At 43.5% G+C, this 25,870-nt stretch overlaps 1 protein-coding gene across 1 annotated transcript in view; it reads right to left on the reverse strand.

The window, feature by feature from the left end:
• SDC2 (syndecan 2) overlaps nucleotides 1–25,389 on the reverse strand; it is a gene marked incomplete at its 5' end in the record, with an annotated part of 54,908 nt that extends 29,519 nt beyond the window's left edge. The window contains one exon of the mRNA XM_080338741.1: nucleotides 25,330–25,389. Coding sequence (XP_080194867.1) covers nucleotides 25,330–25,389 — 60 coding nt within the window. The remainder of the gene's footprint in view (nucleotides 1–25,329) is intronic.
• Nucleotides 25,390–25,870: the final 481 nt, after the last annotated feature.

Here is a 25,870-nt window from a genome sequence, read left to right on the forward strand (position 1 = left end):
GAAGAACACTAACGTGTTTGTAACATAAACCTATTAAGACAATTTTTCTAATAACAAATAAACCAAGGCAAATCTTCAAAGGACATTAAAAAGGACTTCTAGGTCACAACTGTGAAGTGGATGTTATATCAGATGGGCAGTTGAAGACAGCAAAGTGATGCATTATCAGCTGACTGTGTTAAAAAACCTGTAGATCTTCTACTTCCAGAGTTTCTCATTGTACAGATCACCAGCCATATTTATACAGAGATTAGCAGAAAATCCAGGTGAACATCCCATTCTTTCTGCAAGGCCAGAAAGGTAAGTCCAGGCAGGATCAGCAAAGGCTGATATATTATTACTGATGTTTCCCTCTTGGCTGGATTAAGCCAGAAACTGGCCAGGACGGGGAGTTGATAGTAGCTTTCCCCTCCTGATCAGGGTGCTGATGAAAGCTCCAAATAAAGTTTCCAAAATAAATGCTACTATGACATTTTTAGGGTGTAGGCACACCCCAAAACCTCATAAACCAACAAGAGGACTTTTGTTCTCTTGACTGAAGGCCAAGCATTTCAGAGCACTCCACTGAAAGCTAACCAGAAAGGCTGCCTATTTCCTTCCTTCCCAAGCTCTCAAAACCACTAGCAATGGTATTTTTCTTCTAACCATAAAACAGATTGCAGCATGGTATGTAGAATATAATTTGTATGGGCAGTCAAAAAAATAATAAATAAATGCATGACTGTACTCCATACTGCACTCACTTTGATTTAAAAAATAGGCATTTTGCTTTATTGTAATAATTCTGAAGGCGATAAAAGGATAATTTTAGAAAGCAAAACAAAACCAAACACACACTCTATACATAAGACACACACATACAAACTAAAAAAACCTCAAAAAATCCAGCTACCACCAAGGAAGCACAAGTCCCAGATTTTAATTCCTTTAAATGCTTGAGGTCTGTGATCAAGTTAAACATAGCAGCAATTAACTTTTGTGCGAGTAACACGTAAGCTTTACTGCATATACAATTAGAAAGCCTTGACAGCTTCCTACACAACAGGCATTCCCACAGGGGTTTTTAATTTCTTTTAAATACAAGTACTTCTTATGAGGAACAGAAAACAATACACAAACTCCTCACAACAGCCTGAGGATCACATGGGCTGTGAGGGACAGAGGGTTATTTTTCAATATTTATCTGGTTTAGAAAACTTGCATGATCTTCATATAAAGCATAGATGCTACAACAACAACATAGGCAACTAGAAGCTATTAGCAAGCTGCATATTCTACGTATGTTCTGTCTTTTCAAAGCAGAAAACACATTCCCAGTTTAAACTTCTTCAATGAACTCTATTATCTGGGGCTAAATTTTTCCTGTGTTCAATAAGACATCATCTTTTCCACTACTTTCAAATATACAGGCAAGAATTGCCTGTGTCTTGCTGATACTGCATCAAACCAGTAGCACTAAATGAAATGTCTCTTACTTTGGGAAGGATTCAACACCATTTTCAAAACTGATACGGCATAAGTACTATGCATTAAATTAGACTTACATATTTGGGGGTAACTCTACCCAATAGCAAAATCCTATGGCTGTTTATGACAACAGGAAAAAAAAAAAAAAAAAAAAAAGACCTTTATTTTGTTAGAATTACTGACTGAGAGATATTCCCTCTTCAGCATTGATAATGAAACCCACTTTTGTGTGGGTTGAACCCACAGCACTGGTAGTATTACTGCCCTTAGAAGAACCAGCTTTAAATTATGAAAACCCGTTACTGATTGTTATCAATGAGAGAAGAAAAAGAAAAGTTTATCTGAATTCAGGCATTAGCATATCCCTCTAAGGTTATACGTTGCTGAAACACTGAAGTCAAAACAGGGAGGGGTTTTTTTTCCCCTCAGAAATAATCAAATCACATTAGAAAAATTAAAAAATTTAGAGCAGAGGTAGCCTACAAACATATCTTTTATATTGGACACTAATTGAAAAAGATATAAAGAAAATAAGTTTAGGAAAACATTAACCTTAATTATACTGTGAAAATCCATGGCTGTTAAACAATCATCCACATCTGATACTTACCTTATTATGTGCCTTAAGTAAAACTGAGTACCTAGCTCAAGGGAATCCCTGCTTAAAAATTAAACATAAGTAAACTGAAGCACAAAAAGCCTCCATGATTTAAAGGCAATACTCTTAAGTACAGTCATGAAACAGAAGTCATACTATAGCATCTCATTTAAGACTGCGTTTAGAAAGATACAGCATTAGAGCACTGAACCTATTAGCAGAGAATGCAGCAATTCCTGCCAAGCTGTTTGATAGAAACCAGGCACTGATAGACCCTAATCTGTACAACTTCCCATTAGTAATACCACTTCCTAAAAGGAAGGCATTAAGGTTGAGGGGCTCTCACAGCAGCTACCGCAATTCACTATATAGAGCAAAGAAAATTTAACAGAATTACTTTGCTAGAAGGTCAAATGGTCATCCTGAGATGTCTTTCCAAATCAGAATTATTTCACGCTCCTTACCAGAGATGGACTTGTAGCATACTATAGAATTTGCAAGTAATTTAGTTATTTACTTTTTACAGGAGCTCAAATGGGACTTGTTATCCAGCCACCCTCCTTCTACCTCAGCTCTTGGCCATGCTGAAGGCAACACTGCTGTCACTTCTCGTTTAGATAAAGAGACCTCAGTGCTCGCTTAGTGCTGTGGCAAGAAACACTCTGACACAGCACAGATCTGTATTTTTATCTCTCCACAATCTCATTGAAGACTACAGCTTTCTTTTATACAGCTGAAGGATCAAGTTTTAGCGAGAAGGCCATAACACTGAGCTCTTAGTACTCACCTCTCAAAACTCAGATTACCAGGAAAAAAAATGCACCTCTCTTATTAGCTTTTTACTATGAAATAGCTATTCATAGATTCCTGAAATACCTGCAATTCCTTTCATTCACTACGAAGAAACTCTTATAAAGGTTAATGAATTGCAGAAACATTATACACTAACAAAGGCAAGATGCTTCAAGAAACAGGAGGAATGTTCATTCAGTATCACACAACACTGAAGAAGATTACATAGGAAGTTAACAATGTAAAAAAGAAAAGTATATTTTTATAAAAACTTCCACAGAATATATGTAGAGGATATAAAAACAGGAAAAAAAAATGACCTTATAATGCATACCCTTTTTAAAATTAAGCAGTTTCAGGTGAGTTATGGGAAGAGAGTGAAAAATACGGGTCTATGGTAAAATACTGTTGTTCCCATATAAACATGTCATAAACCAAAAATTGTAATTTCCTTCTCAAATTCTTCAAAAGGCTGGCAAAGCAAAGGCTAGCAGAAACCACACACTGTGGATTACACTGTGCTTTCAAACTCACACACCACCTTTTCTGAGGCGTGCTGTCCAGGTGTATCTGAGGGGAGAGAGGTCCAAAGCTGAAGCTTCACTTGGAAAAGCAGAAAAAACTGCTCCTGTGTGTTTTAGTTTTATCAGTGTTGCAGAAGCAGGTGTCACACACCTTGGGGGATAAATATGGGTCATATCAACTGTTGGCACCAGCCAAGTCACTACACCAACACAGTTTGGAAACCTGCTTCCCCAAGAGTCACGCAGGAAGCATGGCTGCTGGAATTTCAGTCAGGTAAAACAGAGCTGCCAAAACCAAACCAAATCAAAAAAAACCCCAACAAAACAACTTTGCCATGTAGCCCACACCAGTTTCTTCTGTTTTACAAGACACAACCCTTCGCAGGCTGAGGAGGCCAGCCCTCCATCACCACACAGACCTGCCCAAGGGAGAAGCGGGTACCATGGCGAGCACCTCGCCAGGATTTGCCCTGTCACGTATGAGCACCCCAGTGCAGGTCGCTGCCTGCCAGGTGCTTCTCAAAGGGGAGGAAGGCCTCACTGCCAGAGAGCAAAGGAGGTCTCAGCACCTGAGCTCCGAGGCTGATGTGGTGTGAGAAAGGTGGAGAGAGAAAGAAATGAAGGAAAGGATATACTAGAGCAGGTGTAATAAACATGTCATTTCCCAGTATAGCTCCTCTTCAACAGAGTATCTCAAATTTTACAGTAGCAACAGCCACCTACTAGCAAATGTGAGTGACATAAAGGCTGAGCAACTGCAGAAACAAAATACAATGAACAAAATTGTGATTGTAGAAATGCGGCTTTTCATCACTAATACACCCCAAGCTGATTAATTATGGTGGAAGTCCTAATACATGGAAATTCAGCCACCTGGGAATTGAGCGACCAGATCTATTTTTAGTCACATTCATCTGCGAGGCCTAACAGCAGAGTGGGAAGTCTGATGTCAGGCTTTGCCAAATCCTCTGGAACGGAGTAGAACTGACTATGGGCTTCAGAGATACAACCTCACTGCACTCACTCCAGGGTACATGCCTACAAATCTTGCCGGCTCCTCAGTCCAGAGGCAGAGCAACCAGCTTGGGAAGAACACAGGAATGAGCACAGTTTCAAGTGAAGTACCTCACTCCAATAAACTACATCTTATCTGTGCTTGATGTCTATGGGACACAACACCAAAACTTCTCTGGCAGTAAACAAAGAACAGGATCAGAAATGTAAATGACTTCCAGGAATGGAGAGTATGTAAGAGCAGAATTAAAGCCTCGGTCCATGTGTCACATGTGGAGGTCACTTTGGAGGACCCAACACTGCAATGTTGCTCAGGTTCATATACACAACCTTTGCACTGCTAGACTAGTGCTTACACCTGGTACAAGCTGGCCAACTCAACGCTAGACCAAAGTCTCCAACTGCAGCTTCCCAGGTGCTAGAGTGTGATTCCAGCCCTTGCAAACACCCACTGCTTGTGCTGTGTGCAATATCCTCAAGCAGGAGCAAGGTGGTGGCCGTCCAGCAGTCTGGGCTTCAGCCAGGCCTGGGCTGCAGCTCTACAGACAGGCAAGATGCCATGGGTTTATCCCTACACTGCTCAGTAGTTTGGGTCTGAGGTGGGGGCGAAGATTTGGGAGGAGAGCAGACAACTGCCAATTATCGAGGAAAACAAGAATGCTTCAGAAATAAGTCTGCAAAGAGAGCTCAGGATGGAAAGCATTACTTGACCAAAACGGGGATATGCCACATGTGTTATGCTTCAGTCACACTTAGGAACGACGGGTAACAGAACTGCATAGGCAATGACAACCACTGTTCTCCTTCACGTGAGGCACAGAAGAAACATGCTTTCTTCCACTTAATATGGTGGAAATGTGTCCGTGATTTCAATTCTCTCTCTGAAGGGCTGACCAAAATAAGTGAGCTGCTTTTACAGGAGGCTCTTCTGGAGTTACTCATCTTTTCCACCGAGACAATTCCACGCTTCTCTGCAGTGATCTGCATCCCCCCTCTCAGCTGCGTTCCTAACTTTAATTGCCAAACACAGCACATAAACTGCCTTCAGGATATACATATTTTGATTCATATTTTAAAAGAAGCAACAGTTCCTAGGACAAACTTGCAAGGCAGCCAGCTGCCTCTTCTCTGAGTTTGTCAGCTCCTCCTGCTCAGCCTGGGCTATACAGGCTGCTCCTTCCAACACACCACTTGGTGGGTTGTGTGTCCTTCACAGTCTTTTCACTAAGATACAGTATTGAATAAAGCAACCTGTGCAGTTTTAGTCTGAGCATTCATGCCATTCTGTACTTATACTGAATTTTGTACCATTCTCTCCTCCCTACAGAGCACTAAAATTGACTACATTCTTTTGTAAGTTCATAAATAAATAAATAGATCTCCAGCAGCTGCCCACCCCAATGCTGGCAATAGGGACATACTTGGGAAATTAAGATGGCCACACTTCTCTGAATGCCATTCTCCCACTGGTTCAAGCATCCACTTAATTTGGGGATTAATTTCCTCAACATGTAACCATGAAACAGTCGGTGCTTCTCTGCATCCATCAGAGTCACTGATGGATACCTAGCATGACCAAAGCACTTTCCTAAATAAAGTAATAAAGTTCTGCCAAATCTATGTCCTACATGCACACAGACATACAGCAACAGAAATGGCTTGGAAGAGGGGTGGAAAGAGCTGTGAGCAAGTGAGGAACTACCTTTTTTCTTTTTTTAATAATCACTTTGGTGAAGTCTATTAAAAATTATTTCGAAAGGCACCATAATGAATGAAAATTTTGCAAGCTTGTCCCTCGGCACCTGTACAGGACAAACGTCAAAGCATTTCCTCTCTTTGCTGAGAAGCCACCTAAATGTCTACCTTCCTCTGACACACCATATTTATTTTCATTGTTCCATGTTTATTCCTCTAGAAATCAAAGTAGTAGATAAATAGACGTGTATGTGCCTATTATCCAAACAAGTAACATGTCAGCTATCTTTGTCACGCTTTCACTCTGCAAGAAAAACAACACCACCTTTCTGTATTTCCCTTTCTACCTGACATTATTCCACCCCTCAAAGCTACAGCAACTATTTTTGGTATGCTGGAGTAAGACTCTCCAATTACTGCAACACAAACTTTACCTGAGTTGATGACATTTTCTCAGATAGAATCAAGAGTAAAAGCAAGAGTATCGAAAATTTCTTAACGGAAATTAGGAAACGCTCCAGAAAATTTTGCTCAGACGGAGACAAGGAAAAGTTTGCTATTAATTTTAGCTACTTTATGCTGTGCTTCCTCAATATCCAGCAGTGAACACATCTGGATCCCAACTCTCCATTTTTTGGGTCAGTAACAAGCAACACTAATGCAATGGAGAAGAAGAAACAAGTACTGGATTATCAGAAAGACGAATGGAAGAAAAACATATCTTACAGCAGCTATATAGCTTACGAAACTGCTTTTTCCTGTACAAATTCAGAATATCATCATTTTCTGTAAAGCCTGAAGCAATATATTTTCATCCAAAGGACAACTCTTTGCTTTGCATCTAACCAAGACAACTTCAGGCTAGGTTTCCCCATAACTTAAGGGGCTGCAAGGTCAGCCCTTACTTTGCCAAAAGCAGAGGGGTTCCTGCATGCCCCAGTGTGTCTGCCAAGCTGCCGGTGTTGTTTCCAGGGCACCCTTCCCACCGGGCGCAGGACGGAAGAGTCTGAGCCAGGAACGGGCATGGGAGCAGGGGCACCACAGCCCCGGTGCCGCTGTTCGCCTGCAGCATGCTCGAAGGAACCATCGCAATTTACTGTATTGCACGAATGCCTGCTAGCTACGGGATGAATTATGCATTTGGGATAACACCGGTTTCTATTTTTGCAGCGCTGAGACGGCCATGTGCAGCTGGAGGACTGAACTCTATTTTCTTTGGAGTAGGAAACTTAAAATAAGTTTGCTGCCTGAGGGTAGGAAAGCGGCTCATGCTATAAAACAAGAATCTTTTCACTTTGTTACCGGAGTTTCTAATTTAATGTAACTGGGGTAACGGGTAGCCAATTTTAAGCGGGTGGTTTGGTTTAAATATTAATTCTGGTGGTACATAAGGCTTCATTCAAAGTGTAAACTCAACTGCATAGCAACAGTTTACAAAACAAGCGTAATGCAGCAGACAACTGTGTTGTAATTACACCCTTGAAAGTTACTTTTACAAAGTTTCATATAGTGTGGTCTCTTTAAATAAAATAAAGAAAAATAAAATAAAACCTCATGTAGAACACACTGACCAAAAAGGAAATTAATACAGTATCTAATGTTCCATATACAAAATTTCTAAGAAGTGTTGACTTTTCTAAGCAGTAAAAAAGCATGTAACTAAATCCAGCTCCATAATCTGTGCAGATCATGCTGATGCATGGAAATCCCTGAACTGCTAGGCAACAGAAACTTTACATTGAAAAAGTAAAATCCCTAACTTGTTTTGATTCCCTAAGGCAATTCTGCAGCAAACCACCGCTTAATGCATCAGCAAAATGCCACTTAATTTATTTTTAAAAGACGCAGCAGCATATCCCAAGCTGTTGTTTGAAGCTGGCCTGCTAGGACATCGCTGATCATGGTAAAATCAGTTAGACTTTGGGGTCGATTTTTTCTTTTGGTGAGTTTTTACCTACTCCGTCGTTTCCTAACAAAGAAACCAATACAATTCTGACCAATTTGTTTTAGTTCCCCCTTGTCCTGCCTTTTTTCTCCCTTGTAACATACAATGGTTTCATATACACAGGGAGTTTTGGCCTCGCTATCAAAAAGCCATAATACATACAGATGAATTATTGTTTTCCTGTTGTGTAGAAAATCCTGACACCTCTATCACAAACTCTACATGCATTTGCATGGCCCACAGTGTCCTAGAAAACAGCATCCATTGTACTCCCAGACTTGTCATTCTCCAATACTAAAGCTGAACCAGCAGTCCCAAATGGCCTAATGCTTTATTTTAGAACTGCCTTCCTACTTGCCTGTCCACAAAGACTGTCTAGTCCTGAAAAAATACCTGTCGATTCTGGATGCTTAAGCTTCAGAGATGAGTACATTGACATTTAAAAGCAGATTTTAAAAAGAAAAATGTGTTCGGAAACTCAGCAGTGTGACATGCATAATATCCACCTAAATTCCCAAGGAGAAATCACAGCCCTGCTTGAGTAGATGATCCATTTCAATCCGCACTGTGCAGCAAACCAATTCACATGTCTAAGAGGATTTGTCCTGGAGAACTGGTCCCCTTCTCAGTCCTGAGAAGTGCAAGATACCCACATCACCATCCAGACTCAATGACAAGCACTGAAAAGGGACCTTCCAACCACAGGCAGAAAGCAGCAGGTGGGAAAGACATCGCTTCACGTAGAACTGTGCAGAGAAGGCAGGAGAGAGATGCCTGAGCAGGTAGCTGAAGCTGCCTCCTGGAGAACATAATTTATCAGGCATGAATGACTGATTTCTAGCAGCTAATAAATATTTATTAGGTAAAAGCTAAATAAGTCTTAATAGTTCATACAAAATATTAGCTAATTTTCATCATGTAAGTAAGAGCTTTCTAATCATATGCACTGCAATGCACAGCTCTTAACTTGGTTAATTTATATGCTGAGAGCCCTCAATCATATAGATTTCCAAAGATAAACCAATAAAATACAGGTACTTTACTTCACACGAGTGTAACAAAGTAGTAGCTGATTTGCTGGTGTTGCAGTAAGAGCTAGAAATTTCTCATGTTATACTGAATTATTGACATAACAGCCATATCTGTTTATGTATTTTCACATCAGTTCAGATATGAAATGCCACAAGGGATATTTGTTTGCTTTTTTTCCCCTCCAAAATAGCCAGCTCAAACCTGCCACTCTGTCACGCTTCTCCTAGTCCAAGTGGTCCTCTGCTTTCACAAGAGATACACAAGAGCACCTCTGCCTTCCCAGATCATCCTTCTGGAGTCCCACAAATAAATCTATCATTACCTTTGCACTCATCTCTCACAAGGTTACTTGCAACACTATTGTGCTTTCCTGATGAAGCACCGGTTTCACTGGACTGGTGAGACGATGCAACTCCTGGAACCTCTACTGGGAGCAACAATGCCAGGTACCTGCTCACTCTCCATCAGTGCTTCACTTGGCTCTTGGGCAGAGCACAGTGAGTAAATGACTGTAGGGACAGCCTCCATGTAATGAAAGAAAACCAAAAACCAACAAAAACAAAAGTAGAAGGGATCAAAAGTTACAGCAAGTGTGGTTTTTTGAGAGTTCTTCTTCCTTTTCAGGGAAAGCTGCCTCTATCCCATTCGTTGCTGCAGCCACTTCCAAAGTATGCATAATTTTATAAAATGCTGTTCATTGGTTGTGAGCAGTGACAGGATGATTTTCAGTATGTAAAGTCACACTGTGCCTCTTCTCCCCTCTTTCCCTATGTCTCCCTGTCTGACTTTCTTGATGCCCTCCACACTCACAAGAGATGAGCAGCTAAGTATTGCTCTGTTCTCCTCTACCAAATTTTCAGCAGAGGAAAAATTTGATGTTTTTCATTAGTTGAGGACAGATCTCTCCACATCAGAAATACAAAATGCTCAAATACCTCTGTTAGCAACAGTTTCAGCTGAGAGACAAAGAATGAACAGAAGCTGGCACTCAGCTACCTTTTCCTCCACAGAAAGTGCTGAGGCACCACTACTGGAGTTCTGGGGTACTTCATTCTAAACTTGTGCTAATTATACAAGAAATCAAATGTGTTTACTGTGCAGCAATGCTGACCTTTATTATAGAATTTAAAAGTAACTTTAAATTCATGAAATATAAAAAAAATACTTGGAATTGATATCTGTGGTGTTTCCATGACTGCCTGGAATTACGAATACGCTAAGGAGGGCATGATGGGACAGATCCATAGATGTTTTCAAAATTAGGCTCCTTACCAAAATACATATTTACTTGTTTGACCATGATGCTGCCAAAAGAGACAAACTGTCCTTTTGGAAAATGTCATCTATTTCACAACTTTCCCAAAAATACACTTTCTAGCGCTTTTGTGAACACCTCACCATACAAACATAAGCACAAAACCACAAGAAATCAAATGAAGAGTCACAAACTGCCAGAGTTTCTTAATCATGAGCTTCTTCCCCTGGCATCAGAGAAAATAAATCCTGATCTGCTTGGCATGCCTGCATACTTTTAAATAAGCAGGAGGGCTGAAAGAAAGTCCCCCTTCATCTCCCAAACCCCAAGAGAAAATGAAGGAGTTCTTTCCAAAGCATGTACTCAATGACCATCCAGTTAAGCCTATTCATTTTGGTCAGGCTTCACAAGTTCTGTGCCACACCTAATGAACACACTGTCGCCTTCTAATGCCTCTTATGCTGCCAGCAGGAGAGGATTAAAAATAATTATGGAAAAAGAAAACAAAATAGGTCTAAAAAACTCTTATTGGAACACTTCTCCCTTTTATTTCCTTGGTGTGTGGTTGTTTTCCCTCAGAAGAATCTCTCACCTCATGCAAGAGGTCAGCCTTACAGTTACAGCCTCTACTTGCATTGTAAGGAAAAAAATACTCATGAATCTTCAAAATGGAGCCATGCAGGATTTCTGCTGCATGAGTGGGGACTTGGCACACCCTAGACATCCTCCTGCAAGGGTTCAGGTTAACCAGTCCCTCTGAGAAAGTCTGGACGCAGCAGTGGCTGTTGTGGCCTACACGGCTTAGTCTTCTGCTCATGGGAGATTTATTGGGGCACCTATTGCTCCTGATCTTCAAACAGTAAAAATCATGAGGTACAAAAGCTGTTTGTAAGATATTCATGCTTCCTCCCAGCTGAGCAGTTTCTCCACTTCAAAATGCGTGTCTTCCAACGTGGTCTCCAACACAGCACAGGCTTCGCCCCAGGTAGGTGTGACTGAGAAAAGATGAAAGGCTAAACTAGGTGCTTTGAAATCACCAAGCAGCTGCAAGCCAGGATATAAGGAGTTCGTTCTCTACCAATACCTTAACTCTCACCTCATTTCTTTGCCCAGACAGGAGTATCAGCGCCACTCCACACATGCTTACAACTCTGGAAACATTTCACATCATTGACCACAAATGAAGTGATACAGATGTGCTTTTCCATAAGCTGGAAAAGGCTCTGTGGCCAAGGAAAGGGGAGGTTTCCCATCATGCTGGCAGGCCAGTGGAACAGGATGGAGCTCATGGTGGGGAAGGAGTCTCCTGCAAACCCTGTGGCTGGAGACTGCCCGCCTTCCCTCCTGCTGCAGCTCCACCTGCCTCGGGCTTGTACTGCCATCTCTTAAAATGCCCTCAGAGACACCCCTGCTGTATTTTATCAGACCTGTGTGACACAAGTTTAATCCAGACGGTTTTCTCAGAGTCCTTTCACTCTTTGCTCTTGCCTTTCCTAACCAGAAAGGGGATGTGGCAGCTAAAGCTACACTTTCCATACAGTGAGGCTCACCAATTAGAAGATTACTCCTGCCTTTCCCCTCCACAATTTTTAAGTCTCTCATCCCTGCTGTTTTTACAGATTCAGGTTTCCTAGTTCAACCTCCCTTTTTCTGACACTGGATGTTGCAGCAGACCCTTCTGCAGAGGCCTGGGAACAGACCCCGCTGCCTGCAGGGAAACCAGAGCTTACAGCACCCAGACTGCTCCAGGAGAAAAGCTCTGCCCACCCAAAAACTAAACCCAAAACTAGTTTAAAAAAAGTACCAGAGGACAATTCCTAAAACTTTACCCACAGTCCAACAGTAAAGTCCAGGACTAGTAACTTCATTTATATTATTCTTTCACATAAACCTGTTCCCCATACATGCTTGCCCTTCATTGCTGCAAACAAACTGCACCCAAAACCCAGCAAGGCTTTTTTGTGTTTTTCTGTGGCTAAGACACTCACAGGAGGTTTTGTTTAAAAATAAAACAAAACCAACTTGTATTATTAGAAGGGTGACATAAATAGAGCTTAGAGAGGACTCTCATAGCCTGCTCCTCAAACATGCTTCTCCCAAACAGCACATCAAAGCTATTTCAAGTATCACCTGCCATTTTTCATTCCAGAGTATCTCAAAGTGTGTCAGCTTGAGTAGCCAAAGAAAGAAATGGTTACTTAAGGGAAAGTGTAAGTACCTCAGAAGGGGTGGGAGGGAGCAAGGGTTGTGTTAGCAGGTTGCTCACCATGCAGGCTGCAGAGAAGCGAGCATCCAAACAGCAGCTGCTGAGCCACAGATAATCCCCTGGGCCCGCTGGAGCCCACCCTTGCTCTCCCCCCGGTGCCAGGGTCAGCACCTACAGCGGGTGCACAAGCACCCGGGGAGGAGCCGCTTCCCTCCCCGTGCCACTTGCCTTGGAAATGTTCATCAGCACACGCATACGCCCCTGCTCTCGGGGCAGCAATGCTCGACATTTTCCTCTCTGATATCCATGGAAAGAGATTAGCACTCCAGTGCTTCATTAGGCAACAGTGCTAAGTATTCCAGCTAACTTGTGGAAAGAGTAAAAGCACTGAGGTTAATGTATTTGGTGAGGCTCTGTCAAAGGGTTTGGGATATTTTGTTTCAGAATAGCATAAGGAAAGCAGCTGTCACCTTGATTACAGTGCCCTCAGTAACCTGATACTTCTCCAACTAATCCCAACTTCAGCCGGCTTCCCCTCCACTTGAGCTAGCACACTTACTGATCACTTAAACAGTCAAATGGTGATTTGTACAAAAGTAAGTTTTAAAGGGATGCTGTAGGGCAGAGGAGGAGCACCAGTTTCTTCAGCACTTTGCACCCACCATTCCCATCCTTCCCCAGTCTGAGAGGGGAATACAAAGGGTTTCAAGAAAACCTGAAGAGCAGAGAGAAATGCCAAGCTGCAAAGTTTGGCTCCACACACTCACTTTCCAAAAACCAAAGGGGATGAGGGATGTTGTGCTCAAATCATCCACATCTGCTTAATCACTTATTTCACGTGCTCCAGCTCTGTCAAAATAGACACAGCTGACAAGTCAAAGATGGAGCTAATATCCCTGACACAGTGACTCTTTTCCACCCCAGACCAGTCAGCTCCAGGTTTGTCCTTGAATTATGGTCTGGCCAAGTCATGTCAGCAGCCCAGCATCCCCTCCCCACCGACAGCTCCACCAGCACTTCGGTCACTCCCAACCATCTCCTCTCCGCTCCCTCTTCTGCCACAACCTGACTGAGCAGAAGGATTTCTGGGGGTGGCAAAAGGACCAGAGCAGGATTAGATTTTCCTCTACATTTTCTTCTGCTCTTGGATCTTGTACTTGCAACATGAGATCATAGAGCAGTGCCAATGCTAACAGTTACCTGGCTTCCCTGACAGCACAAAAGTAGCAAGGAGGGGAAAGAAAAAAAAAAATCAGCTTAATGAGGTTGGAAGCAAAAGAAATTGCAAAGAAAAAGAGCAAATAAATAACTTAAGATACAATTAAATGCATTATAGTTACTGCGTACTGCGCAGTATGGCTCAGAAATATCATTAGCACAAGTCAAAAAGCCACACTGACCAAAAAAGTCATTTCTGATAGGAAACCAGCCGTGTTACAGACCGCTGCAGTGATAATGGCATGAGAAAACCTACAAGTGACAAGTTAGACAGAATTTAAAAACCCTCAGCAGTTTAGGTTGCTTTGTTTGTTTTTACCTTCTGATAAAAACAGCCTACACCTACACAGACAATAATATGCAGCACTGCCCATCCCTGCAGTACACTCTATCATACCACCGTTGAAAACCAGAAATCTTTCTTACCCATTTTCTTTTGAAGACAAAAGCCCATTAAGACGTAATGTTGTTACATCTGCTTTGATTTATCCAAAGGAAAGTAAAAGCACTTAGGCTATATGCTTTAACTGATAAATTTACATAGCTCTGTGGACAATGTTTTATAATGTAATGATTTATTTCCCTGGAAAAGAAAGCAAACATTTCTTTTTAAGCTGCTTCACAGTTTAGAGATGTTAACTGAAATAGGAATTCAGCATCACAAAAAGTCTTTACTCATACACTCCGAGCCAGTGCTGCACTTCAGGCTTTACAATTAGTCACAAAAAGACCCAGCAAATAAAAAAAAAGAAAAAAGTCTTAAGGAAAGCTAATTGACAACTGCAAAGTGCAGGAGAAGGGCCCGCCTCTGCTTAATGAAGGTCATTTCTGTTAAGCTGCATGCTATATTTACCACCTGGCTTGTAATGGCTGCTTTTATTCAAATGCTCAGTGGTAAAATATATGCACGTGTAGGGGGATGAAGGCTTTATCATTGAAACCTTCTGCAAGAAATTAAGGGAATGAGGAAGGCTTGCACACTTCTGCAGCAAAATTAGGTCAGGACGCCTTTGAACAGCTCCATCTGAAGGCTGTGCCAGACTTCAGATCAAATACTTTTTAGTGCATTAGACCCAATGGCTTAAGAGATGAACTTCTATACTGCTGATAATTATTACTGGTACTGTGCATTGCTGCCTCCCTCTCCACCTGTGGATAATTATAAATAGCCTACATTTTCCAGGCCCTGACATGCCACTCAGTTAACAGCGCTTCCAAAAAACATCTTTTATTACCATGGATCACACATTTCAAATATGATGACCACATAACTCTGCACAGACTGGGAAATTGTGACTTGCCCCACACATACTCTTAATTAAATGCTCCCTGAATATACATATATGGTTAAATGGCATTAGTGTCATGGCAATTAATGATGTGAAGTGGGAAAGTGCCAAGCTGTCAATTCAAATGCAAACCTGTCCCTGCGCTCTGGTGCCTCCATAACCATGCAGCCATGGAGCATCACTGCCACCAGTCCCATCACCTCCTGCCCTGGCAGAGCAACGGCAGCCCCAGGGCTGACTCTCTCCTCCACACCAGCTCCTGCTCTTAGTGGGCTCCAACGCTATCCCTAAATAAAGCATACTTCAGCAGCCAAGCTGGGAGGGCAAATGCAAAAGGGCTGTCCCCAGATATATAAATCACCTCATTATACACCTCTTCCCCACACAGCCTGACTGCTCACATCTTGAGGAATGGGCAATAGAGCCCATCAGCCCCCACATCCAGTCATGTTTGTGTAAAACATCACTAATAAAATCAGCTGTAAATTAACTACAATGATGCCCAAACCTCAAAACTGAATGCTTCAAGGAGTAAAAGAAAGTTATATAGCCAAAACAGTGTATCTGGGGTCAAATACACCTTTTATGGATCTTAAAAGCATAACAAGACTGGCAGTAAGAAAGTCAAGGCATTAAGAATTTTAAGTCTTTAAGAACTTAGACTTTTCCTATTTTTTTAAGTTCTTAAACTTCACAGTTGAGTTCACTCTAGCAAGCCTGGCTGTTGAGGGGGTTGTTAAGATACAGAGAAACATCCACCTCCAGTTTCCTGCTGCTCCCTGTTTTGCTCTCCTGTTAGGTGACACTGCTAATTGTACAGCTGCTACAGCTTGCTGCCGGGGACTGCTCTAAGGAGGTTTTCCAATTAGGTTAGCTGAATTAAATAACAAGAGAGAGAGAGATCTCTAGGAAGCCACAGAGAAATCCCAAAAAACACTCTTGCTAATCCTCCCTTACGATCCCTTCATCTCTGATCACCAATGCAGAAATGCCATGTGAACTATTCTACTTCACAGGAGCTATGCCAGTGCTGACTGTCTACATAGCCACAACATTCGCGACAAGAGATCCTACCTACTTTTTTGAGACTGACAGTGTCTGCCAGAAGAAGTTTTGTCCTCAGGTTCCTCAAGTCAAATACCTTTACACATGTGAACTAGTGGAGATAAGATCCTCAGATATTATGTGAAACAGCAAGAAATAATATGGTTAAAAAGCATCACAGAGACTCCTATACTATAGAAGCACAGCATTTTTTACCCCAAACTAAGATTTTTCTTATCATAACTTAAAGCTGCCTAATTCTTCCAGTACATATAGAGAAGATCAGGAAAAAAAAATCATAGGCACATGACCTCAGCAGCATTACTGAATGTTCACAAGCCCAGAAGACTTCTTTAACCCACAAACAAGATTCATCCTTCTCAAAAAAGTATTAGGAAACCTTCAACACTATTAAGTTTATCTGTTTTTTTGTGTATGACAATTTATGCCATCAGGCATAAAACTAATTGCAAGTGTCCACCACAAGAGACCTACATCAAGACAGCAAGGATGGGAGGGTAAAATCAGGGAAGCAGCATTAGTGAAAGCACAAACCTCCGAACCAGACAAGGATAGAATAAGCTTTTTACGTTGTGAATCACAGCAAGCACAGGAACAAAAGGAAAGAAAGGTCATTTCCCCTTTCTAATGCCCTACAGTTACAAAATGGACAAGAACTGGCATTTTCAGCACAGCAATACTATTAAGAGTCCTGTCTCAAACCACTTTAGACCCGATGCTCTTGCATTATCAGGAGCTCAGAAGTTTCCTCCACCCAGCCAGCCCCAGCACAGTGGCACAGGCAAACCTCCGCCTCCTCAGCCCCACAGAAAGGCTACTTAGTACCCAGCCTGAGCAAAGACCGAGCCTCTCCGCCCCCGGCAGAACAGAGCCCTGCTGCTGGAGCTAAATGCCATCAGAAAGAAAAGCATTTATGATACGCAACAGGACTGGAGACACAACCAGTCATACTTGACCTCAAGGTCCTGTCTCCTCCAGTAACTATTGCACCTGTGCACTTTAAGGAGGTAAGTCTGTTTTCAACAGGTGGCCATGGTACCTACCTCCCTCAGGCTCAAAGTCTGCACAGTCAGACCATTAAGAGGCAATGAAGTACCCAAATATTATTCAATATGTTGGAGATAAGGCTGTTCAATTATATCAATGTATCTTTTTATAGTCGGTTTTCAAGAGCTGCAGCTTCTTGATCCCTCATGCCATCCCTCCCCTCCACATCCCAAGGGACGCTCTGTGCTGCTCCGCAGGAAGGACCGCAGCTCCCACCATCAGAGCAGAAACCATCTCGCAGTTTGACTCAGGGCTTCCTCACCCACCTCCTACTCACTGCCTCTCCCATTAGTACCTGTGGGACCTACAGAGGATCAAACCACACTTAGGCAAGAAAACTGTTACAAAATCGCTGTATCAAATCACAAGTGAAGAAACAAGAGGAAAACCCTTTGTAAAGACCACCTTCTGTTTAAGGCTTTTTTCCTAGTAAGCATGGTCAGAGAAGCTGCTCTTCCCACCCTAATTCAGGCCAGGACAACTACTGAGACAATTTTGAGAGTAATTTTGCTCTGTTTATTTAACTTGGAGTCCTCCTCATGTTCTGCAGGGCATTTCTTCTCCTGACACTTGAAAGACACACTGGCTTTCATGAAAGATACACACACAAAAGTATCTAAAATAAAAATATATGCAAAATAGAGATATATGTAGAATAGAGTTCTATATAAAATATACACATACACACAAAGTTTCAAAGATCTTCCAAGCTAGAACTGCAACAGCTGCAGAGAGCTCAGTGCTGAATGCTCTGTGGAAGACAGTCTCTAAGAACACGTAATTTCAAATGTCCTCCAAGAAGTTTTGTTTCATAGCACTTTAGATGTTACATTAAAAAAAAAAAAAAAAAATCAGCCTTCAGAGATGAGAAATAATCAAAGAGGACATGACCGAAAAATCATAAGCAACCCCACCAATGGCAAGAATTTAGGCACTTTAGTAACTTTCCTTATCTACCTCCAGTACCAGTCTTATTTCTTGTTCTACCATGGAGAAAGAGATTTGTGAGTTCCACAAGCTACAGGTGCTTAAGTCACTAATGATCCTAAAGCATTAATCTTCTAACATTGTGTGCTGCCACAGCAGTTCTTGAGAACATTTCACCTTCGTACAATGAGACTTAGGCAAGCCAGCTACTAACATACACAAACTTCACATACCCTGTCCGTGTATGCTTTCTCCTTGCTGCATAAACACTTCCATTCACTGTGCTTGCAGTGCCACCAGTGGCAAGTACCGAGTGCCCCTGAGCACCCAGCTGAGAGGAGATGTAGTCTCACAGCCAGGACTGGACCTGGATGTTCTGCAATCCTCCTTCCACAGAAAACTCAGAATCTTGCTTCTCAGCAACATTATTTTATGCACATCCTTGCTGCAGGAACTATACACTATTTTTACTTATGCAATGTCACAAATTTATATTCAACAGAAGCTCGATTTTCGGATGTCCCAATGATGGTGCATTTCCATTACTTTGACCTAGCTTCACCTTTCTGCTTTGCTTCCCTTGCAGGTTTCCCTTTTAAATAATAAGAACAAATTTTAAATAATAAGAACACTATCAATGTCACCTGCATATAAGAATGTGGAACTGCACAACACTTGAAAGGGATTCAAAAGGAAAGACTTCGTGGAGGTTTCTGCCTAGTAATCAGTTTAAGTGACACACCAGTTCTGGGATCTCCCTATCCAGAGTGAGCATGGATAAACAACCCAGCAGTGGAAGAATCAGTCTCCTAGACATCTCTCTACAGCCTGCAATATACACCATGTATTCTAACCCATTATTAGGCTTCCCCTGCAGACACCAGTCCAAAAAACAATCAAGACTCAGCTCTTAGAGACAAAAGACATCAAGTGCATGGATCTTGGCTGGTCACAGCTGTGCCCTCCGGTGGCTGTGTCCAGCCTGCTGCTCCTGCAGATACTGCAGAGTCACTGGAATTAATGCAGCCCAAAGAAAGAAGAAAGCTTGCTTCTACTTGTATAACTCATGGAGAGATATAAGCAGACATACCAGAGAGGATCCTGGGGAAGGCAGGAGAGATGGAAGACCTAGTTAGGTTACTTATTCATGTGGCACCAAGCACATAACATTTTTTCTTCTCTCTTGAAACATCCTTAGTCTCGAGGCCACACCAGTCATGCACGCAGCTGCTCCCCAAGAAGTACTTCACCTCCCAGGCTGTATTCTTTAGCAGCACTGTTTCCTACAGCTCTGCAAGACCATTACAGTCACACTTCTGAAATACACTTAAAAAAATAAGGATGGGCCACTTCACACTGATCTGAAAGGTAACAAGTGACCTCCATTAGTGTGGAAGCACCTCTAGAGAAAATTATATTTTATTATGGTTAATCAAGCAGCAACAAAACATGTCTGACCACATAATATTTAAATACAGAGAATATATTCCAGTTGTTAATCACAAAGCTGGTTTCTGAATATTTTGATTCAGTTCCTGCATATACCACAGGCTGTTTGACCTTCTGCAAGTCTCATTGTCTCTTTACCATTAATAAGAGTACAAAGTATGTATTTATCTTCACGCTCACAACTCAAACACAGGCAAACAGGTTTTTATTTGAACTTGCCCAAATCAATTCACCTTTGGAACACAACAATTTAGCTTAGAAGGGAGATTTCTGAAGAAAGTGTTTATATATAAACCAAAAATAGTGATTTCAGATGGAGCGTCCAGCTCAGGCTTTAGTTAAGCACAGCTTATATGACACACTAATAACCTATCTACAGACAAGGCCAAGTTCTGCAGATTCATCACCACCCTATCAGTCATTACTTCACTTTAAATGAACTCTCTGCTTGAGACATCAAAAAAAAAATCATTTGTTCAATGCAAAAGTACTTGTTGCAAACAGTTGTTAAACACTATTTTTTTCTCCTACTGCAATCACTTTTCCAATTCTTTTGAGGATTACACATATTTTGTATTTCTGCCTAAATATCTAGTATGCTTTTGAAAGCATCCCTCAGGGCTGAGCTAATCAAGAAAACAACATACATACAGAGAACTGTCATTATTACAGGGTCAAACACTAATGCAGTCTTGACTCAAGAGATTGCAAATTATACTTCAATGTGAGAGAAATCTTGTTCCCAAATCACTGAATAGTGCCGTGTAGCCTATGAATAAATTACTAGTCCTGAAAAGATTCTAGATAGCAGTTTATTATTGTCTTGTAAGCATGAACTGAAGATAACCAAACGAGCTGTTTGCAGAACAACCTAAAGTAATTCTCATGCTTGCTACAGTATGGAGAGAAAAGCAATTTGAATGCAGACCAAACTGCTTGCTCATGACTTGTGCATCTTCTCTCAAATGCGGCAGCACAGAGGGCATCTTTATGACTTACATTCAAGTAGGGTTTTACATGGGGCCTAGACTAAGCTTGCCAGTCTCAAACACCACATTTCTGTTAAAAAACATAGTCAGTCAAATCTATTCAGAAGACAAAAGAGTACTTTTCCACAACTAAACAAGAGCTCTTTGTTCAGCCACCGAGCCTGACTAAAGCCTGTAATTCTTTGCCATAAGGAAAATGTTTAAACTGGTCAACGGCAAAAGTCAATTTGGTGAGATAATGTAATTAATAAATGCCATCCATATGCCTCTGCTTGACGTTTTATAAAGACAATTGGCCATGAAGAGCAGGGCAAACGGAGAGCTCTGCAAACAAGTGCCTGCTCTGTGGAGAGCTCGGCTGCTACAGGAAGGAACAAGCTCTTCTCCAGGCTCAGGATTCCCTGCCAGAATCCCATGTTCCCCACCAAGGATGGCAGGTAGCTCTCCACCATCCTCTCTGGGGATGTTACATTGCAGCTGTGTGTTTGAAATTGGGCTTTTCATAACTCACACCTCTCCTAGCCAAGAAATTATGCTTTGACTTCTGCTAGTCAAGAAATTAGGCCTTGATCTGGCCATCCTGAGATTACACTTACGATCAGGACCACAGAGACTGGGATCCATCAAAACTTCAAACAAATCTAAGGCTTATGGCTCATTCTCCAACGTCCACCATCTTTAACCCATTAGCTGCAGCAATTGCCTCAAACCTACCACAGAGGTATCATTTGCCCAAGAACCACAATCCCAGCACTCGACTTCAAACCCTGAGATATTTGTCTCAACTTGTTCCTGAAGAGGAGGCTCTCATCTACTTGCTCGATAAGGATCTAGAAAAAAACCTCAGAGAAAACATCTCTGCACTTTAGGCCTGAATATTAACTCAGTTCCAATGCAGACCTCGAGGCTAAGATATTAAAAAGAGAAACTGCTTCAGTGTTTGATCTCAGGTCAAGAATCATGTGTTTTTTAATTTTTAAAAGATAAGCTAACCTGGGAGGGAAACCTATTCCCAGAACGTGGCTCCTAAGAATATCCAGATAAGAGATGGCTTCATTGCAGTACCAGAATCATAACACCTGGGACTGGCAGCAAAACCCAGAGCTCTCCCAGATTTCCAGTGCACGGCAGTGCAGGCAGCTTTTGGATGGGAGCACCAAGATGTTTAACCAGAGCAAGGGAAGCAGCCATGGCAGATGCTGCTGGCCAATTCCAGGCACTGCCAAGCCACAGAAAGCAATGGACAGATGTGTATTAATTCTATGGTGATAAAAAAAAAAGCTCACATGAGTTGGGGAAGGGTGGAGATAAACCAAGACTAAAAAAGCTTCCTACCTTTCTTTGGAACTTACTTGGCAATACAGATTTAATATGCTTAGGAGAGACATGCACAGCATATAAATCTGAAATGCCATCTTCAGCCCTTCTTCTCTCTTCTCTTCTAATTACCATTTCCAAAGTCTAGCTGCATTTTTCAAAAAATAACATTCTTCCTCTCCAATATGCTATTAATTTTCCAAATTCCAAAAGCAAAGTAACCATTAGAAGCAAATGCAGGAAAATTATAGCATCATGCTTCTAAAATACTAAATATTTCTGAAAAATATACAAATATTAGCCTTGGATCATCCTTCAATAACTACATTTATGCCAACAAATCAGTGCTCAGACACTTACAGAAGAACCAGAAAGACCACCCAGTTGATGTCGATACCCCAGTGCTCTATTTTACTGAACGACTTCCAACACAACCCCACACACTAATTGCTGATGTGAAGCAAAGTCTCCTCCAGACTCCAGAAACCCCACTGAGGAAGAAGAGAGCCATGACTGACCTCCTGGTAAGAGAACAGCACTTTAATGCTGTGGTACACAGGACAACCTGCTAGCCAGCAAAGTTTCACGACGCAACCTTGGGTTTGCAGAGCGGATTAGAGCATCACACAAGCTCTGGAAAACCATTCGTCCCACTGCTGCAAACCAGGATGAAATGGAAAGGTTTATCAGTCTCTTCCAAATGGGAGCTGACAAGTACAGCTGGATACTTGGCACTGCTCTCTGGTGCTATTAAAATCAGCAAGAGCTGACTCCCACTGTCATCAGGTCCAGACCCAACCTTTTAAAAGGCACATCAGTCCCCTCACTTACAGAGTTTGCCTTTTCTTCCCAGCAGATTCATGTCATTCTCTTTCCCTCTCCTAAAAGCAAACCCGGAAACCTTGAAGGTACCTAAAAAGCACATCTTTTGCCATTCAGCCAAGCCTGGGTGAATCCCCAATGTCCTTTCAGGCCCTTCAGGGTTACCAGATCCCACTCTAATCTGACGTCTCACCACACACTGCGCTGATGGCAGCAAACCACACTGCAAGCCCTGGCTGCCATCCACCAGCTTTGATGTGGCAACACTTGCCACCATGCACAGGTTGGCACAAACAGGTCGGTCTCCTCTTCATTCTCTACATTCCCATCATGTCCCTAAACGGCTGCTCCCCCAGGGCAGCTGGCACAGCGCACCAGAGGACGTCCATGGCGTGACAGCCCGCATCAGGGTGCACAAAGTGTGCACCCAGCATGGACAAACCACTCCCAGGTTTGGTGGCAGGTCTCATTTTCAGTACATTTTTAGGACAGCTCTGACATCTACTTGGCCCACCCCAGTAAAGAGCCTTGTCAGTTACATGAAACAAACACAAGGAACTCTTTGCTTTAAGAAACAAAATCTCCCTATCTCCCCCTCCCTTGCTCAAAAAACTCCTGGATAATTTACTTCATCAGAAATGAGATTTTTACCTTACAGTTTTGCCTAGATAATAACAATAAATAGCAGAATCAAACAACGGAGAAGAAATTTGGAGTTAAAACCACCTGACAGTGCTTCGGAGAGCTACCAAGCATGTTTTTTTAAAGTATCCATATAAAATTCCTCTTATGATCAGGACATAGACAACAGATTTGGGATCTCTGTATTTCCAGAGACCAGTCTACAAAATCCTGCCCTAACAGACCATGTATCTACTGCCAGACAGTGAAAGAGGAAAAAAAAAAAGAAAAAAGAAAAAAGAAAATGGAGGAGAAAAAAAGAAAGGAAAAAAACCCTCCCCTTTACTTTTTCAGTCTCTCCATAATTTTCTGGCAGCAGCAAGGGAACTGCACCAGGGCCAGGCAGGTTCCCCACGCCTCACTCTGCCCCCTCCCCCACAAACTGCACTGCCCTGGTACACCCCAACAACCCTCCTCATGTTGCTGCAGTGTGTTCATCCTAGGGCAAAAAACCATAAAACTTAATGCTTTACTAATTACTGTGGCAGTTTAATAGTTAGTACACCATCAGAGAACTTCATAATAACAGTATTTCTATAAAATTAAAGTATATTGTACCTCATTAGCCAAGGGTGTTTCTGCAGTGCAGTTATACTTAGCGGAAACAGGATTCAGAACTCTACACCTTTTTTTAATTAGTCATTAAGAAAAGTGTTTTGCAATTGTATCCTTAGAAATCCTTAATGATGAGCCAGATTTCATGAAGGCTGTGTCTGGGCTAATTTATACAATAGCTAAACAACTTCAAAAGTTAACCCAAGCTAGTGACATTATTTAGTTCAGTGGAGCAGCTCATTTTAATTGGATTAAATTGTCATGGTTTTTTAATTTCATACCAAAACCTCAATTTATTATTTCCTAATATCTGCCCAAACACTGCAACCGTGTCATTTGTATGCCCCCTTCCTTCACGACAATCTCAGATCCACCGATGGAAAAGACTAAAACCCTCTGGCCAGCCATCACCGGCTTCGTGCTGTGAAAGGGTGGGAGTGCTTCGCCCGGAGAGTGGCTTTTCCAGAGGTACAAATCCCGGCAACCGAGTTAATTGCATTAAGCAGAGGTTCCCGGTTAGCAAACACACTTGTGGCTCGGAAAACGTGTAAACAGCGGCATTATCCCGAGCATCTCGCAGCAAGCCCGTGGGTGAAGGGCTGGTGGGGCCAGCGGCTGGCTGGGGCTCCGCGGAGCCGGCACCGAGCAGCGGCAAGCTCCGCGGTCGGGACAGGCAGCTGGTCGGGAGGCGCGCAGCGCTGCGCACCCGATTAAGGAAAGCTGCAGGCAGCGCTACGTACCAGAGGGCTGTGGGGGATCCTGAGCTGTGCAGCCAAGCGTAGTTAGAGCTTGTTTTGCTCTCTTTACCCACCAACCAGGGCGGGTTGATTTCACGGGGAGACCCTCCCGTCTCACCGCCCGCGGAGCCGGAGAAAGACGGCGTTTTCCTCAGGCCGCCGCTCGAACACGGTGCGGCCCGGCGGCTCACAGCGTCGGGCCGAACCGGGTACAAAGCCCAGCGGGACACAGCGCCTCGAAGGCTCCTGGACCAACTTGTCGTCGCCGCCGGCCCTCAGGGGCCTCAGGACCTCCAGGCAGCACCTCCCTCCTCCGGGGCAGCAGGAAAAGAGGCACAGGGGGGGATCCAAGGCCAGCAGGCTGTCGGGTCGTCGCGACAAACTTCGGATGAGGCTCATCGGAGGGCAGCGGAGTGCTCCGCTTGGCTTCGTGGGTTTATTGGCTTTGGGGTTTTTTGGGGGGGGGGGGTTTGTTTGGGGGTTTTGTGGGGGGCTGTCTGCTGTTTGCAAAGCGCTCAGCTATCAAGAAATACTCCCGCGAACCAGCTCACCGCCCCGGCGGGCGGCGATGCCGCGGGGCAGGACCGGGGCTGCGCGCTCCGCGCTCGGCAGACGGAGCCGAGGCGGCCGCCCCCGTCCCGTCCCGCCGCGCTCCGCGGGGCTACCGTCCCCCCCGCCCCGACCCCTGCCCACCCCGGCACTCACCGGCTGCCCAGAGGCGCAGGCCACGAAGCTGACGGTGAGCACTAGCCACACGCCCCGCATTATTCCCGCGGAGCCGGCGAGGCGGCGGCGGCCGCCTAGGGCCGGGCACAAAGGAGAAACTGGGGGGCGGCAGCGCCCGAGGGGGCGCGGGGCAGGGCCGCGGGCGCCCTCTGCTCCGCAGCGCTCCTTCCGCTCCTCTCCGCGCTCCGCTCCGCCGCTGCCCGGCGGGCCCAGTGCTGCACGGCGCTCGGGCGCCCGGGCTATAGGTTGCGCGCTACCGGCTCTGCCACTCTCCCTCCGCCCCGAGTGCGCGGCGGCGGCGGCGCGACTCCCAGTTAAACCCCGCAGAAATTCCTGCAGGATTACAACACAGATTGGCAGCTCCCCCAGCCAGTGGAAGGAGGCGGCGCGCCACCGCCGCCGGCTCTCGCCCCTCGCAAATTCAAGCAACTTTCCCCCTATCCGCCCTCCTCCTCCTCCGCCCCGGTCTCCCCTCTCTCGTCCTCTCCCCCGCCAGTGGAAAACATGAGCAGCGCCACGG

This window comes from Nesoenas mayeri, assembly GCF_963082525.1.
Source record: "Nesoenas mayeri genome assembly, chromosome: 2".
Lineage (NCBI taxonomy): Eukaryota > Metazoa > Chordata > Aves > Columbiformes > Columbidae > Nesoenas > Nesoenas mayeri.